Here is a 20262-nt window from a genome sequence, read left to right on the forward strand (position 1 = left end):
GCAGTAATTCTTCCTAATCCTTTATTTTCACAAATGTCTGAGGCTGAATGGGCAGAGATTGCTGCCTGTTAACCTGATTTTCCTTTAATCTATTGTGATTTCCTTTCTTTGCTGGTGAGGAGTATTTATAGAAGTGGTGCTACAGGAGCTATGAAACAGGGTTGAAAAGCCAGCAAATAATATAAGATCTTAAAAGACCTTTTTTAAAAAAAACCCAAAAAACTCTGTATCTAAAAGCCCCTTGAATGGGCAACATCTGAGGCTATTCTTCTCAGTTGAGATTTTTTTCAGGTGCTGATAAAACATTTTAGGGTGATAGATGAGCCACAGGGCAAACACATCCATTGAGATAAGATTATTTAAAGCTGTAAAAACTAATAGCTGGAGAGCTGTTTCACTAATAGACCTGATATTTCCTGCCTCCAGTAGGATAATTTCAGAAATAGACAGGCCATGTTACAGCTACTCAGGAAATCCTATCAGGATATCTCCCCATATTCCTCACTGTCATGAGCTGAAATGTGTAATTCAGTTTCAGAGAGAAAGTAAAACGAGAAAAAAAAACACAAAATCCACCTCCCCATGCCAGTCTTACCTGGGGTATTTAAAAACAACATAATAAAGGTTTTTAATGGGGCTGATCCTAAAAAGCAAATCAGTGTGAGAGGAATTCATGGAAGACCCCAGCACAAGAGAGGAATACTCTTACAAATCATGGCTTTTGCAGCAGCAACATCAACCCAGAGCCAGGGGCAGGAGGCTGAGTCCCAGGATGGCACAGACAGGAGCAGAAGGAGAAGGCAGGAGCTGTGCCTGGCTCAGATGGACTTCCACTGTGCTCCTTCAGCACTGTGTGCATCCCACGTTGGCTCAGGGAGGGAATTGGAGAGAACAGATTCAAACCTCTGTGGAAAACTGCCAACAGATATCCCCTTTCATTTCTTTGACATGATATTCTTCCGACTGAGAACAGCATTTGCCAGAAAAGCAATAAATATGAACCTGACAGGACAAGGAGCTCTTCAAAAAGCAAAGAAATTAAAAAGGAAACAGTGCATGAAAATGTATTTCACAACCTCAAAAACAGCCAGAAAGAGGTTACCTTCTCTGTTGCAGCAACTGTCACTGGGTAGAGATTAAAGCAGAGAAAACACTGCCTTTAATCCAGTGTGAGGGAGTGAAAATTGCATATTCCCAGTCTATACAAGCAGCTCCTTTCCCAGAAGCCACTGACATGGAAAGGAGAGATCTGTCAGCATTCTCACTGCTGTAAAACCACAGGCTGATTCTGCAAACCAGAATTTGCTAATGAAATCCTCATTACTGCAGGAGACCATGGCCTTAATTAGCATTGGTTAAATTGGGACCATTTATTGAAGTGGGCATGTCTGAGCTGGGCACTCTCTTATACAATACAGAGACTCTACAGCAGTATTAATGTGATTTAGCACATAAACACAGCACAGTAAGAATACATTCTTATCCCTCCTGAACACACAGAACAGGTCCTTCCCTCCCTCCTTGGGATTCCTCTTCCTCACCATTGCCAGATTACACCTCAAACCTGCTCATTCTGAATTTTTAAACTGAGTTTACACAACAGCTGTACAACATGAACCAGTTTTTCTGATTTTTCCTCAACCAACCTCACCGTGAGAGTACCAGAAGAGGATCAACAAGACCAGATTTAGCCTTCATTGTAATGCATTTTAATTTAAATCCACTCTTAGCTGTGGCTTATTTAAGTTGGTGTTTTGTAGCTGGTTGAAAACCAGAGATCACATTCTTCCTTCCAAGGACACCTGGGTACAGTTACCTCCAAACAAATCAAAATGCCATTAACTCTGGAGAGCTTTCACCACAGCAGAATAACCTTTATTCTCATGTGGGATCCAAGTATTTCAGCAATGTTCATTGACAAAGGCAAGAAATGTTTCACCATGACCTACTGGGCATTTCAAGGAAGGCATGAGACATCTAAAAGTAGAAGAACAATAAAACATATGTGCACACATCCACACCTCTCACTTTCCCTGTACATAAAACATGTATTTCTTACACTTAAATTTTACTGCATTACTCTCTTGGCAGAGAATGGCAAAATTCCTTCTCAGCTGACCTTTATTATCTTATTATCAGTTCTGTGCACATTACTGGAAATTTTGGGGGGGGGGGGATTCTGCTTTCAAAACTGTCATGTTTAAATGCACATCTTTAATTTCAAATCCCACTTGAATGAAAAAAGTGAGCAAAATTAATCTCAGCTTTTCATGCCACAAGGATAATCCAGCTTTGGGAGCATCACAGCATGGGCTGTCCCAGGAATGTGGGATTTTGCAGGAGGTGATACAAATACCTGCTGGTTTGGGATGCTCATCCTAAAACACCCAAAAAGAGGCCAAAAAAGTGGAGGCAGCAATTAAAATCAGCAAGTTACACATTTGCAAGATAAGCAACACTTGGTGTTAAAGATTAGTTATTTCCCCAAACTGAGGATTTTTTTTCCCAGGTATTTCCACTGTTAAAAAATAAAGGCCATGGCAGACACAAACACTACACTTTTAAGTCTGGCAGAATTATCCCAGAGGAGCACAAGCTATGAAACAAACTTACTGAAATGACACCTTTTTTTAATGTTTTTATTCATAACAGTATTACATGGTGTGTTACAGAAATTAATGGAAAATCTCTAAAAATTGGTTGGTTTCTGTTGTTGTTGCTGAATGCATTACACATAAAGTTAAAAATAATGTGTCCGTATATGTTAACAAATGGTTGTTATCTGAGGTAAAGTTAAAGTAGGTTTAGAAATGTACTGCAACAGTCATTTTATCTTTCTCATCTTTATTAAAAAAATAAGTGTCAGAATGCAGAAATAAAAATGAATGAAAACCACGGAGTAAACATTTTTGCAAAGAAGGTGCCCAGTACGTTATTGAGATGAAAGGTTTCATCAGACACTTGGATGACTACGATCTATCAAAATATCTTTTCATGACAGGTAAAGATCAAGAACCTACGTGGTGGGGATGGTAACAGGATGGCTGGTGGGGTTCCCTGGTTTGTAAATTTAAAGTGACGAATTTAGTGCTAGTGAAGGATGAGGGATTAAACAATTGCACAAGCTGGATATTTGAGTTATCTACAATACTGGTACAGTGCAGAGGCCCTGCAGCCCTCTCAGCTCAGCATCCCAGCCACGACAAGGACGATCACAGGACGAGACAATCCAGAATCTGTTTTTATTCATGAGCAAAAGTAAGACAAAGGTCCGTGGTGGTGGCCCAGAGACACCAGAATTCCAGCCTCGTTCCCTCAGCACCCATTTGTGAGTGATCTGCTTGCTACAAATGTGATCCTCTGAGACATCAAGCTCTTCTCTCCTCTGTGTTTCACCCCGTAACTAGAAATGCACTGATGACACTAAACCTCCAATGTCTGTGATGAACCAAAACTGGGTTTGTGGTTCCATGTGCAGGACAAAACCCAAAAAAAAAAGCCGCTGAGGAAGAAAGTAGCACCACTGTGCAAATCAGGAAAATACTCTGATAGAAGTGTCCTCCAGAAACGCTTTTACCTCTGCTTTTAATCCTGAAACACTCGATCCACCAAGTTTTAAACTATCTCCTCTAGTTAGAAAACTTGATCTTCCAATGGGGAAACAAGATTTGCTACAAAGCTGCTTGCACATGACTAAGGAACAAGCATCAAATGACCATGGATGGGGGTAAAATTCTCCTCTCTGCAGGTTCATTAGGTCTATTCACAGCTAATTTCTCATTCACATACATTCTGCAACGCACATTTCTCTAATTTCTCTAATTCAAAATGAAAGAATGGATCATGTTGTGAGATTTGGATACCAACAATCACCACCCCAGTTATTCTGCCTTCTAAACCATTTTTAGCTTATAACAGAGATGAAAGAAAGTAAAACATTTATAACTCCAGGCCTATTTTAATCATGACAAAAATGTAAATCCTAATGTGTCAATTTAAAAACAAAATCCGCACAATAACCCTAAAAACTGATTAATCCTCTGATTTCTTTTACCTTTTTTTCTTTTTTTTTCTTCTTTTTTTTTTTCTTTTTAGTGTTAAACCACTAAATTCAATATACTGTAACTGCATAGGAACATCAGGAAAACACATTTGACCTGTATAACAATTCTCTGTAGGGCAAAAATATATAGATTCTTTATGAAAATCATGTGCTAAACATATGAACCCAAACACTGCACTTTTTGCTTCATAAATGTAAAAAAAGGAAGTTTTAAATTCTTTTTGTTCTGCGTGTAAACAGTTGGATGACTTCTATGCAGAGGTTCAAAGGAATGTCAATGGAAAGTGATCTGTTGTAAGTGGAATTATGTCCGTGTGATAATGCTGGACCATAAAATCATGTGTTCCCATTAATTTCACTAGTTGCTGACAAGCTGACTGCTTTTGGCAAATGCACTTGAGCTTCAGCCCATTATTGTTAAGCATGTGAAAAAACATATGTGATGTGAGAACCACAAACTGGGTTTGCCACACCTCCCAAGCACTGCAACTTGCTACCTTCCCTACTGTGTAATGGCATTAGTAAAAGAATTTTCATAACATTTATATTTACAAAAAAAAAATGGCAATTTTCATTCGAACTCCTTAAAGCCATTTCCCCTTAAACATTTAAAGAGTTTAACAGTAAGATTTTTTTTTCAAGTTATAAAATAAAAATCCCATTTGATTTTTTTCTGATGTACAAAAAGTGATAAAGATGAACAATTTTGATCACAGAGTCAGTTTGTTATTCCAAAATCCATGCCGTCCTTGTCCCATTTGTCAAGTCCGCTTCATCCAAACTCCTAAACCAGAAGCATACCAGTATTATTTGGCAAATGATTTTTTTTTTCATCAAGAATGGCACACAGAGAAGAAAACACTTGTCTGCATAGCATTACAGCAGCAAGATATTGAAGAAATAAAAATATTCCTTTTCTGCACTTTGTTTAGAGTTTCCTAGGAAATACTGACTCTTTTGTCTTTCCTCAGTGGGACTCAATGTCCTTTCTCTACCCACAACATGAGTATCCCAACAGAAAGCAGCATTTCTTCCTCATGATGTGCTAGAACTTAAAGGTCCATTTGGCAACATTTTCAGTCAAGGATGGATAAACAGCCGAGTTCCGTTCTGTGGTTTCAAGTTGGGAATCATTTCCACAGGAGGCGTTTTGCTGTTAGATCTGTCACTCATACAAAACTACAGAGTAAGAAATACATTAAAAAAAAAAAAAAAAGAAAAAGAAAAAAAAAAAAAAGACACCACCAGTATTTTGTTGTTGTTTAAATATGTCTACATAGGGAAAAAAAAAGGGTCAGGATCAGCCTGATGTAAATGAAGATGAAAAACATGTCACCGTGACATAAAAAGTGCCAATTCATGCCCCAAAGGCTGTTGAATGATAATGCACTGCTACATACAGACTCTGCTTTTTGCTGAAAAGAACAAAAAAAGGAATGTCTAACGCCCAATAAATTTCAGATGCTCGTTATTTATAGGTGGCACACAGAAATGTTTAAAAGAAGACCGAGGAGCAGGATTTCCTAGTCTGGATACCCACCACTTGTGGGGACGGCGCTGCACTCGTGGTATGAGAAGCAGGGAGAGTTTTTGTTTTGTGCTGCCATAGGAATCTGCCATTGGTTGCCAAAAAACCACATCAGGAACACTCGTAGAGCCAGTCCAGGAGGGCAAACTCTCTCCTTTGTCAGACAAAATCAATCGGAAAAAAGCATGAAAGCCAAAGGCCCGCCAGGTTGTTGGGTTTCGTTTGAGTCTTGGAGCACCACAAGCCTGTAACAATGCTATTTCTTAGGTCTGTTAATCTGCGCGTAGAGAGGCTCTGCTTCCTGGGGATAACAAAAATAAAATGAGCAGAGATGTCTCCAGACAGCATTTTCAGAACATTTTTACAACATCTGCTTGAGAGCAGCGATACCTTGTGAGTCAAAACCCACAGGAAGTGTTTGCTTTCTGTGCTGCCTTGAGCGATCGTGGCACCCCGGCTGAGTGGTGAAGAAAATGGGAATTATTTCAGAAAATGAGTGTTTTCTATCCATTTCCTCCTCCAGCATTGGCCACGCACTGACCCTCACTGCTGGGCACGGACATATGAAGGAATTACATGATAATTTATAGGGCTTTGGAAGTTCAGAACTGGAATTGCAGCCCGTGTACAAGGCTGAGTTTTCCCCCAGCAGCACAACAGCAGAACATAACTGTGGGTTTTGCACAGCTCAGGAGAAAACCACTTGCAAACAGAAACTGCCACGGAAAGCTGAGCTAATGAAGCTGTGATGGGATTTAAAACAACAACATGAGTGGCCCATGAAGAACGAGGAGCCCTGTGCAGTTCGATTAGGAGTCTGTGGAACCATTAGTACAATCATTAAAGCTGGGAGGAAAGCATGTCAACTGGTTAACAGATACTTTCTTGGGAATTTCCTGGATGTGGGAGGGGGAAAAGCTGCCATGTTCTTCAGCTGTTGCTTCATAGATGACACACCTTAAGCTTTCTTAACACTGTGTTCATCTTGGCCAAGTTGGGTAGCAAATCATCTGTGGACCCTGAAATCCACTCTACTTCATTTCCAGAAACTAATTTATTAAACTAAGAATGACATCTAAAAACAGAACAAGACAGGCAGAAAGGCTAATTAATGCCACACTGCATTAACTCTCCACAGCTTGATAAATATTCAAATACCACGCCACACGTTGAATTTAACCAAAGTAGAATGAACTTGTGTTACAGCAGCATTGGTACGAGGTGACTTTTGAGCAAAAAAAAACCCCAGAAGGTTGGCAAATCACTGGGCACTGAGCAGCACAGATAGACCTGTGCCAGGGGATGGCACAGGATTTTAATTACTGTTTGTCAAAGTGACGCTGGGGATGAGGAGAACAGCCCCAGTGTGGATGCACAGGGTGTTCTGTGCTCAGGGTGCCTGGCCAGTGCTCCAGCTCTGCCCTGTCCTGCCTTAGGGTGCAGGAACACACAACAAATCCAAAATACAACCTGTTTCCTCCATGCCAAGGAAAGTTGTCTCTTATTCCCCAAAACTGCTGCATTTCTGGAGCTTGCAGACACCCTGCTTCCCCACCCCCTGCCCACGAGGAGCCCTGAGTACACTATGAGCACTGTGAGTGAGAAAAACCCTCTGGAATGATTAAATAAATGCTGCTGAAATTATCCCCAGCAAGAAGCAAATATATTTTGTGACCTTGAAAAACTGAAGGTAATCAAAGGAGATGACTGAGAGTAAATAACTGCTTTTCACACACTGTGAGTTAAGTCTACCTATGCCAATTTTCACGTGCAGGCTTGAAGCTGGCAGAATGATCTATCACAGCTAGTTCAGAGAAAATCTGTACTAATTAATGTGTGAACCTGACACACACCAGGCCATTCTTCAGGCAGTTGCTGAACCTAAGGTCATTGCAAAGGGAAGTGAAAAGGAAGGAGAAGAAGAAAAGGAGAGGGAGGGAGGACATCCCTTTGGAACAAAAGATGTCAGTTTTTCAAACGCCTCCAGGGGAAAAAAGAGCTTTTCAAAATGTCAAGTCTGCTTGTTAGAGCTGTCCTCAAATATCCTTCAGATATGCAGAAGTGCTGAAGTAACAGGTGTCCTAAGGTGCCACTGGACTCCACACCCTTGGAAGAGGAGGAGGAGAAGCTCCTCATCGGCAGCAGCACTTCCAACAAGCATGAGACAGCCATTACAGTGAGAAACTTCTTTGATTCATACCCAACATTTATCTGTACAAACACTTGATGTGGCAAAGGCCTGCATTTCTCACTGATTTGAATAATTTCTCTTCCAGCAGACCAGAGCATTTTGCATGAAAAGTGCGCTCTTGCTTCTTCCTTTCTGTTGATTTCTCCCTTCAGATGCCTAAATGAGAAATTAATTGCAGTAATTGTGTGCAGTCTTCCCAGTCAAAGGGTTTTGGTCAATGCCTGAGATTTGTTTTCTAGTATTATTTTGAGCCAATTCAAGCATGCTTTTAGCCCAACAATGCAAATGGTGTCTGTAAAATATTGATACTCAAGAGGGCAAAAGACAGCAGAAAGGGACAGGAAAAAGGCAAAAGGAGAGTTGAGTGCTGTTGACTTCATGGACAGCTCCTCTCACAGTGACAGGCACTATTTTGGAGGGTCTTGAAAGCAGAAATAAGCCCCCTTTTTTACATAATCCACACAAAAGTCACAGGGCTTGTTATGAAAAGGCAGGTGAGCATTAACTCTTCTCACAGCATCTCACCAGCATTTTCTGCCTTCTACCACTGCATTAGGAACAGATGCAGAGGGAAGGAAAGGAAAGAATTGGTCTTTGTCAGAACAAAAAGAGAGGAACAAACAAAATAACAGACAAAGCTTCTAATTCATATAAACTCAAATCTTACAGTGTTCTCCTTGCTGTACTGGCCCAGAATCACTTCTGAGGTGCTTTCATCAACCCACAGGGAGAAACCAAGACAAGAACTGGAAGCACTTTTTTTTTGCTGCTGTATTCCAGAAATACTTCATGCTGCAAATCACTTTATCCTTCCCATTTTAAGAGGGACAAGACAGCAGCAAACACCATTTCTGATGCAGTCCACTACTGTGTGAGGCAACAAGGGTGCTAACGCTTTAGGAATAACATTATGCAAATGCTAGAAGTGAATTTGCATCCCATTTGAAGATATTAACACCTGCTCCCCAGCAGAACTAATCACTGGAGAGCATCTCCTGAAAGACTCAGCACCCACTCGGGCTTGCAGGGGTGAACTCACTCAGAAAACATAACTGTGGGTTAGGAAGAAACTATTTTTACCCTGGCAGCACTTTGATCACTGCGAGGCACCTGCTCTGTGCAGAGCTGCAGGCAAGATGCTCTCAATTGAGGAGGTGAGGCCCGCACAGATTTCCATACCCTTTACAGCCACTTTTATCCTGGCTGACTGATCAGAAAGGGCAGGCTCAAATGATAAAGAGTTTCATGAAATAAGTGTGCTGGAGAGCCACACAAAATGAGCATCTTGTGCTGGGGTTGCAAGTGAAGGGGGTGGGAGTGCAAAGCGCCTTCTCTGTTTTTTTGCATGCTGACCCGTAGGCAAAATAGGACAGAGTAAAGTTGGCAAGCAGGGTTGAAATTAAATATCTTTGGTGATAAGATAGCTCATTCCTACTGCCCCATTAACAGCCAGTTTTTATTTATTGCTTATTATTACTCATTAATATTTGGTTGTTTTTCTTACAGCCTCCATTAGCAGCATAAATACAGCGACCTTCTAGTTCAGGATTATGCCTGAAGAGTGCCTCTGTTCTTAACATAAACCTACCTAGGAATATCTCCTTGTCTTAAATATCCAGTTTAATTATTAGCATTCTAAAAATCTCTGTTGTTTTAGTAGCAAGATGGATGCTGTACATCCATGAAATGAAAATGCAGTGACAACTACTCAGAAAGATTAACCTGCTCCATATCTTAGTCCTGATATAAAAATGAACTGCAGCCAAGAAACACTGATTATTTCTGGGCCCCTCTCCCAAAACAGTAGCCACACAATTATTTCCATCTACAGATCTGTCATCCACACATCCTCCCATCTACATATCTGTCAATTCTCCTTCATAACAATCGAACTTAATGGCCAATTTGAAGCAAATTGTTCAGAAGTCTCAAAGATGCTAAATTTTCACAAGTAGATTTTTAGAATCAGTTGTCGTGCAGAAGACAGGCATGACCTCATCACAGAGGAAGTGAGGAGAGCTTGTCCCTAAATGAATTGTTGGGTTGCAAATCAACAAGAACACAGTTCTAGACAAGCTACAAAGAACACTGTCTCTTGTTTAGAGGAGGAAGTTGCAGAAATGGAAGAGTACAAGGTGACCTCAGGTGGGCTGGTGACACTGAAGAGCTGAGAGGCCCTTGTATGAGCTGGCACATGAAAATGGACAGCTTGAAGGAGACTGCAGCAGCAGAGATGAGGACAAACAGGATGCCCCTGCTCACAGAGCAGCCTGAATTTCTCTGCTCATGACCCTCCATATTTCTGGGAAATAGGAACAACCAACTGGGCACGAGACCTGAAATGTTAATTTTAAGATTTCTCTGGAGTGAAGCAGGATATCCCAATCTGTGATCACCTTCCAAAGACACAACACTACTTCTCTCAGGTTCCCAGCCCTGCTCAGTCTTCAGTTAGAAAATTACGGCTTTAGAGCCTACAGCAAGAACAGGTCACCTGTAATTAGGAATTTCTCTTTGGACTTTATCCAGTTCTGACTGAGACAGGTGAAAGACTGGAAGAGTCCTGCAAATACAGTCTTTAGTATTTTGGACCTATTTGGAGTCCTGGTGCAACAGAAAAGGGGCAGAAGTAAGAGGAGAATGCACAATCAGCTTGATGTTCCCTCCTGAGGCTCACTAAGCTCCCAGGTAACACAAGGCTTTGTCCATAAATTGCTTTCTCTCTCCAATTCCTAAAATCAGCCCAAATAAAAGAGTTACAGCAGCCCATCCCGGAGCTGACTAAGATTTTTAGGAACATTTATCACCGAGCACAGCACTTGCTCCAAGATGGATGATGGCAGTGGGCCACCAAAGCACCACCAAAAGCTGATAGACAAATATTCTAATGGACTGTTGCTCTCCTGACAGTGCTGATGGCATTGTGAAGGGTGTGACACGTTTTGAGGGCTCCTCATTGTCTGCACACATTTCTCAGAACAACTGAAGAATTTTTTTTCAGGGAGATATGCTCTAGCCACAAATGTTTTGAAGGTTTCTTGAGAATCTCTCATGAATGATTGCCAGTTCAAGTTTTGAGCTGGGCAGCAGCTCAATAGAGCTGTGTTTGTTCCTCTGTTCAGACTCCCTGCTTTAATGTAAAATGTCAACAATAAGAAATGTTTAAGACATTTGGTAGGCTCACAGCTAAGAAACAGTTCTTTCCCCCTCTCTCCTTTCACCACAATTACTCCCCACATAATCTGAAGACAGCAGTGGGGATTAAACATAAATAATCTGAAGGTGGCAGTCATTCTGTATTCTCTTCACCTCTTCTGCAAAATCATTATCTGTCCTCAACAGCATGCATGAACAAAGGGGAAACAACCAAATACAACAAACAGCTCTGCAAAGAGTTAATCTTATTTCGCCTGTGGAAGTTGGGCCTTTCTGCTTCTTATCTTTAACCATAAAGAGACAAAAATGTAATATATCCATAAAATGTCACATTTACCTACTAAGAGTTCACAGCTTTTTCTGGAAGGGTGACTTCTAGAAACAGCTGCTTCTGGAAGGATGAGGATTTTGAGAGCTGAAGTGGAAGATTGCAAAAGGAAGAGAGGAAAAATAGGAGAAAAGAAGATAGTAACTAGATGATAATTTAGAGTATCAGAAGGAATCAAGAAACCAAACTGATGTGGTACCTTGAAAGATCAGAGTACAAAAAACCAGGCAGGTGGATATTCTGAATACATCAAGATAAATAAAGATATGGTATGGGCAGAGCTGATTTCAGAGATCTGGGAACAGACAGATTTGATATTTCTGCACACAATGCTCTCCTGAGAGGTCCATTCAGCTGAGTTGTTACTGTGCAGTTCTTGGGGTAAGAACCACATTCTAAAGAGCCAAGTAATCTCCCATCTAAGCCACAAAAGTGGCTTTTATGCAGACTGTGATTCTTTTGCACAACATGTTTCTCCCCATTAAGTTTCTCTCCAAATGCAGAGCTCAATACACAACTCCACAGTAACTCCTGAATTGATAATTTTCCATGGAGATTAGACTTCCAGTTGCTCTGACGACACCAGGCTTCAGAATTAGCTGGGCTGGCCTTGGGAAGTGGATTTCCTACAGACTGCTGCTGAATGGCTCTGCACACAGGGACAATGATATTAGTGGAACTTCACTGGAGAGAGGCTTGCTTTTTTGTTCAGCTTCCTGTTCCTGCCTACAGCTCTCAGGAATTACTGTAATACGATAATCAGGAACATTAGTTAACATTTCCCAGCATATATTTCTGGGAATTATACATATTTGATGCGAGGCTGTACAGGGATTAACTAAAAATGCAGCAAAACCATATGTAAGCACTGGTAATACACTGTCCTGGTAGCTCTGAATTGCAGAACCACCCTGTGATAAACCATAATAAACAGATGTATGTGGGTTTCCAGAGTGTGGGACTCAGATAAAGGGCAAATTCTCTTTCATGATGTAGGGAAGAACTCTTGGAGTGGTCTGAAGCTGGGATAGCTGGGGATGTCAGTGCTGGCCAAGGTCAGGCAAAGGCACAGCCAAATTATCAAGTGGCACCATCCATCTGCAGCAGCAGCTCTCACTGGAGTAAATAATGAATGTTCTTGCTGGAGCAGCTCATCCCAGCTTGACTTTCTCCTCACACTGTCACTCCTGGACTCAAGGAGACACAAAGCTTAATGCTGCTCTTGCTGCAGCCCAGGAGCTGAGCATGGGTGAAGCTACAGAAGAGGGAGATGCCCTCTCACAGCACCACACGTTATTAAGAGAGAACCTCATTATTCCCAAGTGGATCAAAGCTAAGTTACTGTAAGGTTTTGTAAAATCATATTTAATGCACAAAGTAAACTGACTCCTAATGAAACTATTAATTTTGAGCTGAAACTAAACCGAGGATGGGTAAGTCACTGGCAAACCCAGAGGAATTTCTGTACAAAAATAGGAAGGGTTCTACCACTGCTCTGGATTTGCTCCAGGAGCTCTATGCTGGAGCACAGAAGCCGTATCAGATCATGTATTTGGGCAATACCAAACAGGAGTGGCAGACGGGGAGAAGATAATGAAACATATTCTTCAAACAGCAACACTAGAGAGTATTTGGATGGAATAACAACACTCAGCACTCATAAACTTTGTAGCCTCACTGTTTTTTTGGCAAAATATATTTACTGTATTGAAACAAATCACAGAACATTCACAGGCAGCCACATTTTCTACGTGTTCTGTAACACAAAAGATGAACAGATCATCTTTCCCGTCTGTCTGGGTTTAAATCACTTACATTGATGAATAATTTTTAAAACATCAGTATGCCAATGGTAATATGAATGATGATAATTTTCAGATGTTTTTAATTTGCAGTTGGAGATAAAAAATACACAAACCCATTTCAATATTTTTTACATGCAGATAATAAACGTGCTTCTTCTACTGATTATCCCATTGATTTAGGGTAGAGACATTCATGTATCATTACATAATTTTATTTAATGATTGTTATGTCTATGGGTAAGATGTCTTATTCCATTTAATATGTTACATCTGACTGAAGGCCAGGGTGGCTTTGATAAAAAAAAAATGCTCTGCCTATTATGTTGTTAATAATGGCTCAGTTTCCCTACTTGCCCTCAGAATGTGAACACAAAGTAAAATAAGTCTACATTTCTTTAAAGCATGCAGGCAGCTGAAACACACATATTTGCATAAGCTGCAACACTCAGTGAATGGCAAAAGCCATGCAAACCACCAAGCACAAGGAATACACTGCGGAGGATGGAGAGGTAAAACAGAAGAGATGAAAAGGAAAAAAGAAAAAATAAACCATGCATCCATGAAAGCAATGGCAGGCACTGGTGGAAGAGTAAGTGAACACCTCAAGGTGTAGAGAAAAAAAGGACAGATACCTACCCCAACCTGTGCTATCTAGCTACCGACCTGTGGACTTATAGTATCACCAGTTGGCTCACCAAAGGGATCACTGTTGGAGGAGGCCTGAGACCCATCAGGCTAGAATACAAGAACATAACACCTTTTTTTCTCAACAATAGAAAGTGAAAAGTCAACACGAGGTTATTTTCATGCTGTGGGCATAACAAGTACATCCTATCTCATGAAAACCAGAGAGTGAGGCCTCGCCGCTCTCCAAAGCTGTAGCGGTTTCCTACAGCTGCTGCAGGCACCAAAGGACCTCACCAGTTCCTGCTGGAGCCCAGGCAGGAGCTGCCACAGGCTTCAGAAGGTACTGGATCAGGCCAACCAGAACTGCAAAAGGCCCTGAAAGCCATGTGAAACAGAAAGAGTCCAAGCTTGGGTTATTTTGCACTTTTTGTTGCACCGACACCCTCTTGCCTTTGGCTCACTCGGGCTCCTCCCTCCCTAAGACACCTGGTGATTGACAGTCATTGCTTGGATAACATTTCTTGCTTTGGTCCATAAAGGTAAGGAAATCACAAACTGAGGGCCAGAACATTGAGGAACGTAGCTAGGCAAGCAACTGGGATGCAAGAATGTGCAAGACAACACCAACCATCATCTTTTAACACACAAACCTCACATCTTTCTCTGCTGCCTCAGCATGTTTGTTGTTTTACCCCAAACTTCCTTACCATGAGTAAAGTGACTGCTGGTGTGCTAAAGAGGGCATTGGATACATCTAACATGTACAGCTTTACATATGAACTGTGAGTTTGGTTCCTTGTATGTACTGTTAGTGCACATCAGCAGAAATGCTGTGCTATCAGCTGTCAAACCCAAAGCAGGACAGGAATTCTGGCTGCAGCTCCCCCACAAGCTCTACCACCCAGCCCTACTGGAAAAGTTGTTTCTGACACTACAGAACAACACTTTATCAGCTTTTCTCTTTTCTAGTTAAAAGGAGACAATGAAGATTTAGAAACCTTCTTGCTACTCACAGCCTCTGGCTCCTCACTTTTGCTTGGGCTTTCAAACCCCTCTTCAAAGAGGTCATCTGCAGCAGGGTCACTCGTATGAGATGCTGATGATTTTGATGGAGAACTCTGTCTGGGTGCAGGGGTTGGAGCTAAACAAGGATTAAGGCAACAGCAACAATTATTCTGCTGATTTCTTCAAAAAGACACTTCAGCACAAAATTTGCTCACACTTTTACATCCCTCAACTTTCACCACCCCTGAGAATCATTCTCTAACAAGGAGCTGCAGGAGTTAAATTTGGGCACAGTTGTCATTATCAATCCCCTGTGTTTGACGTCACTTGGCAACTTCCAAATTAAGTTTGGCTGCATCTGGCCTATGTCTTTATGAAGGTGGGAGACACCACTCCATTACAATAGGAATGTGTGAGTCACCTGCCCTGTGACAGGTAAGTGAAACGGGTCTCTGACTGACCTCTGGTGAATCTCATGAATTCCACTTTTCAGCAATCTGCTGAAAAGAGAAAATCCCCCACTGCCATGCTATGAACACCATAAGCTGATTTTACAGCTCTCCAATCAATTTCCCCATGTGTCCAATATGTCAAGCTACTAAAATAAATACCCATCCCCTAATTTCTGAGAAATATGGATGGGACATAAGTGAAACCAGTTGTAAGGTTGAATGCCGTGGGCTTCTGCCAAACAGCTTGCATGTTCACATCGCAAAACAAATATTGTAACATTTAATTTTAGAAATTAAATTTCAGACTGTAGCTGTCTGTGCTGTTCATTTCTATGACCTCTGAAATTCCTCTATGGTATTTTCCTTTATGGCTGGAACATATTTCTTAAGCCAGAGCATGCATGAAGGTTCTCAGTATCTGGGTTGGAATTTAAAAAGAGACAGAAGTGCTTTGAGGAGCAGTCATGTCTGAGGAAAGGGATGGCTGAAAGCACATAAATACTCACGTGAATTTGTAGATGGTGTTGTGGAAGTCACAGGAGTCAAATTTAACTGAGAGATGTCAAAGTCATCACAATCATCTGCTTCCTGTGCCATCCCAACTTTGTTAAAGTAACTTGAGAAGGCCTCTGAGGTACAACTGAGGGAAGGCTGATCTGGTTTTCTTGATGGCACTGGTGGAGGCTGAGCCATCTGGAAATCTTTAAACATTTCTTTTCCCATTTTCTGTCTGGGCCTGTCTGTCTGCGGACTCGATCTGTTGGAATCGCTCGTGGGTGGGACGGTGGCTATAGGAGCAATGGTACCTTGAAACATGGCTGCTTGTAAAGGCAAAACAGTTTGTGTTGGCATGAAGGCAGTGGGCTGGAACTGGCCAGCCACGGATGGCCACGGCTGCTGGGTGGGAGGAAAGATGCCGGGCTGGCCCCACGCGATGGGCTGTCCTCCCTGCATCACCTGAGCGACTGGAGGCTGGGCACCCATGGCCAACTGCTGTTGAACAAGTGGTTGCTGTCCCCAGAAGGAGGGCAGGACAGCTCCCATGGCAACATAACCTTTGGGGAACAAAGAGAGCAGGAGGGGGGAAACAAACGGGATGGAAGGTTTGAATTGCACGCGGGAAAAGCGACGCAGTAAATCAGAAACGTGCAGAGCTGCACCAGTGAACCTGGCTGCAGCACACTTGGAAAGAAAACTGAGAACACTGAATTTGCATCACTGCACAAGTACTCACAGACAGAACCACAGGCTGGTGGACTCTGCAAAGCAATCATCTCATGCTGCTACTACTACTAATAATAAAGAAATCCAACTCAGATGATTTCAGATTAAAATCCTCACACTTGGTTATTACCCAATTACTTGAGAACATCAAAAAGATCCTGAGCTTCTGCTGCACTAAATACCTATTAACAACAAACTGCTTCAAGTATTAGGCTAACATAACCCCCTCCAGCTGAGGAGGAAATTAGTGATTAAATCCAAAATTATAATTGCTTCCTGTCAGACCTGAAGCCTCCTTTAAAGCTACCAAGAGTTTGACTGGGTAGGAATTATAGGATCAGGTGCTTTTTTATTTACAACAACAACAAAGTGCTCTGAAACTAAAACTCCTGTAAAACATTTTACAAATTAAACTACCTAACATAATTATGTTCCACTGATACAAGTACTGTGCTTTACAGATATGCTGTTTCACATTTAAATTCAATACTTACCACTAATACTTTGCATAATGTAACTTCTCTCTCAATTTTAATAGTGTCATAGCTTTAAAACTCTTGTTTCCAACCTGAGTGTTTCCCCAATCCTCCTGTACCTTTTTCTCTAGGCTGTTTTGTAATCACAAACATAAGAGTGCCTGCTATATTGTATAGGGAAAAGCCCAAAACTCAATAAAATGCAAAAATAAGGAACTGAACTTTGAGAGACTCAGCTCCTGAGTGTTGGAAGGAGCAGCAGCTCAGATACATTTCTGTTCCAACAGATGTCCAGGATGGATTCTCCAGATGATCTCACCCCCATGGTGACCCCAACCCAGCAGAGAAGGTTTCCATCTGACATGCAGCAGCTCAGATACATTTCTGTTCCAACAGATGTCCAGGATGGATTTTCCAGATGATCTCACCCTCATGGTGACCCCAGAGAAGGTTTCCATCTGACAATATCCCCAAACACTTCACTGCCCCTGTAACCTGCCTGAGGTGCAGTGGCTAATCTGGTGCCATCAGAGGAGGCAACCAATTAGAAAGTCACTGCTGAATGATTCAAGGCACTCCTCCTCCTCCTCATCCTCCTTCCCTTTCCTAAGTGGGGCTGAGAGCACTGGGAGAGATCAGCCATCAAACCAGAGTGTCTGTGCAGAATGCACCCAGCTTTTGAATTCTGAGCACTCTGAGGAATCCAGGGAAGTCTAGAGGACATTCCAGGATTTGACAAAGTGGAATACATTTGAAGTGCAATCAAATTCTCAGCCTGTTTACTGGAGACAGCAGAGGATATTCACTGCTACCACAGAACCCCCAACACTTAAACTAAATGCTGTTTCCTCTCTTTCTCCTGTACCTAGAAGTTCTGTTATCCAGATGGCTGAACTATGCTTGAACTACCAGCGACTTTTTTGGCTTCTGCTTTAAAAAATGTAGGCAAATTCAAACGAATGTACTCCCTGCTTGCTTTGCCTTGCCCTGAAGCACTGATCTCAAAAGCCTTCCCCACTTCCACCCTGCTAAAATCAACGCCCTGAGTACTGAAATGCAAACCAGAGCTGGGCACTGATCCCCAGATCTGATTCCAGACTTTAATTCCAGAGCATTCCTTACCTGAGGGTACGGCAGCAGTGCTGAAAGGTACAGAGCCAAACATGTCTGTACTAGCAGGGAGTGACTGGGATGAAGATGGGATAAAGGCATCACCTGGAGTAGCAGGAGTCTGCAGGGAGACAGGCAGAAAACACAAGGGTGAGGTATCAGCTGCAGCTTCTGCTGCACTCTGCTGTCACATCACCTGGAGCTCTAAAAATCCAGCCTTGGAGTGAAGAACAAGAAAGAAGAAGAAAGAATGGGAAGATGTAGAAGGAAAGAAGCAATAGAAATAAAAGTATTGGAATTTGCTGGGGATGGGAGAAAAAGAAAGAAATGGAGCAATTTTCTATCAGAGGAAGAAAATAAAGGTGAAATTTGCCTGGAATATATCACAACCAAAATACTGACATAATTTCTTTCTCCAGAACATACAGACTTGTGGTTTTAGCTATTAGGTGACAAAAGGGAAAGGCAGTGACCAAGGCATTAACTTTTAAGTTATTATTAACAGTTAAGGTAAATGAAATACCTACAGGATTTAAGGAAAACTGAATAAATATTGCTTCTAATTAACCATTAGGACCAGAATCATAGGTCTACATTAAAGAAGAAGCCAAATCCAATTGAGTAAGCTGAGGATGAGCAGAAAGGGCTTTGAACATCTAGTCCCAGACATGATCCAGAATATACTGGAGATCTGAGGCTCCTGACCTCACAGCAGCACCTGAATTTTCTCAGTATATTCACACTTCCCTACAGCTTAATGCAAGGCTCTAAAGCTTTATATGAGAATTTTTTGTCATCTTATAATGCTGCAAAACATGTTGAGACATTATTTTTTGCCCTTAAAAGACATCCAGCCCTTTCTCTCTGTCTTTATTTTCCTCCTTTAACAGCAGTTCTGGGATCTCTGCTTGGTGGATCCAGAGACATAAAATATGAAGCTGTAAGTGGATCTTCTGCAGTGCAGTGAGAGTGCAGTGAAGCATTTCCCTCTGACAAACACCAGGGAAGCAGATCTGCAGCTCAGGTTGCATCCCTCTGTGACACTTAACACCAGAGCAGAAAAATAAAAATCAAAGGTATTTTTGCACATCACTGTGGAGCAGGGACTGCACGTTCAATTTACTTCACTTTTATTTTCCTGCAACCTAAAAACTATTTTGAAGTCTTCCCCACTGAACGGCTGAGGACACAAATTGTAAATGTGCTCAATAAATGTGCTGAAAATAGCACGCAGGAAAAACACAGTGCAGCTTCCCTGGGTACTCACTGGGGGAGAGGTTACATCAGGAGGAGTGGACATGTCCCCAAAAAGCTCTAGTTGGGTAACAGCCTGTAAAGAGAAAAAAAAAATCCATTTATCTTTTGAGGAGAAGAAACTATGAGTCAAGTAGTTACAACTTGTAAAGTTCTATGGTAACAGCAAACAAGATAAACCTCCCCAAAGTCCTGCAGGCTTCAACTGTGAAGTCCCACATGGAGGAAGCACACAGGCTCAAGCTGTGGGATTTTAATATTGCTAATGCACCCAAATAGCCAACAACTCACTATAAAACAATTCTGTAGGGAATGCTCCAAAGTGAAAAAGAATTAATAAAACATGAAACAACTATCCAGAACAGGATTGGATGCATTACTGCTCTGCCTTTAACATCAGTGAGCTCCAAGCATGATTTATGGCCAGTCCTTTTCCCTGGCTTCTCTTCTAAACCCTCACTCCAAGGTCTTACCGCATGGCAGCAGCACGTGGAGTGCCAGCAAGATACAGAAGGGAAGGGCTTTTAAAGTACTGCCTGATTTCCCCTTGCCCATGGGACAGGTGTGACCTGGATAAGTGGACTTGAAGGAGGATGCACAACTGGGTTATTGCAAGTTTGTGGCTGTACATTTAATTCTTGTTAGAAATGTTTCCTTGGGATGCCCTTCACTGGGAACTCAAAACAGGTCACCCATGCAGGCCTGGCTAACTGGACCAGAAAAGAAAACACATTTTATTATAAGAAGCAGCTTGAGTGGCTGCATAATCAAAGCTCCTTCACATGTTCTAGAGCAACTTTACTCCCTTCCACCCCCCTGCAAATGAGTTCAGCTGGAGTTCAGGGATGTTAAAGCACAGATCCCTAAGATTCCTCTGCAGGAAACCTAAACCCCATCCACCATCCTTATCAGGGTGGTTATACTGGAAAGCTTTGGTGAGAACCCAGAACTTTCTCTTCTCATTACCTTTCTTACTGGCTTTCCCACTATCACACCCACAAAAAGTGGGAAGGCACAATTCTCATTATGAACAAGATTTAACG

General features: G+C 41.8%; 1 protein-coding gene across 4 annotated transcripts in view; it reads right to left on the minus strand.

Moving 5' to 3' along the window:
* Positions 1 to 5847: 5847 nt before the first annotated feature.
* DAB1 (DAB adaptor protein 1) overlaps positions 5848 to 20262 on the minus strand; it is a 99353-nt gene continuing 84938 nt past the window's right edge. For 3 of the 4 annotated variants that reach the window (XM_041483289.1, XM_041483288.1, XM_041483287.1), the window contains 5 exons: positions 19233 to 19295; positions 17978 to 18086; positions 15662 to 16210; positions 14712 to 14839; positions 13723 to 13806 (listed from right to left, as the gene is read on the minus strand). In XM_041483289.1, the coding sequence (XP_041339223.1) occupies positions 13723 to 13806; positions 14712 to 14839; positions 15662 to 16210; positions 17978 to 18086; positions 19233 to 19295 (933 nt within the window). Of the gene's footprint in view, positions 5893 to 13722; positions 13807 to 14711; positions 14840 to 15661; positions 16211 to 17977; positions 18087 to 19232; positions 19296 to 20262 lie in introns of those variants that run through there. The other variant, XM_041483285.1, reaches the window with a different exon arrangement.

The sequence above is a fragment of the Pyrgilauda ruficollis genome, unplaced genomic scaffold, assembly GCF_017590135.1.
Source record: "Pyrgilauda ruficollis isolate IOZ18807 unplaced genomic scaffold, ASM1759013v1 scaffold6, whole genome shotgun sequence".
In the NCBI taxonomy this organism is placed as follows: domain Eukaryota; kingdom Metazoa; phylum Chordata; class Aves; order Passeriformes; family Passeridae; genus Pyrgilauda; species Pyrgilauda ruficollis.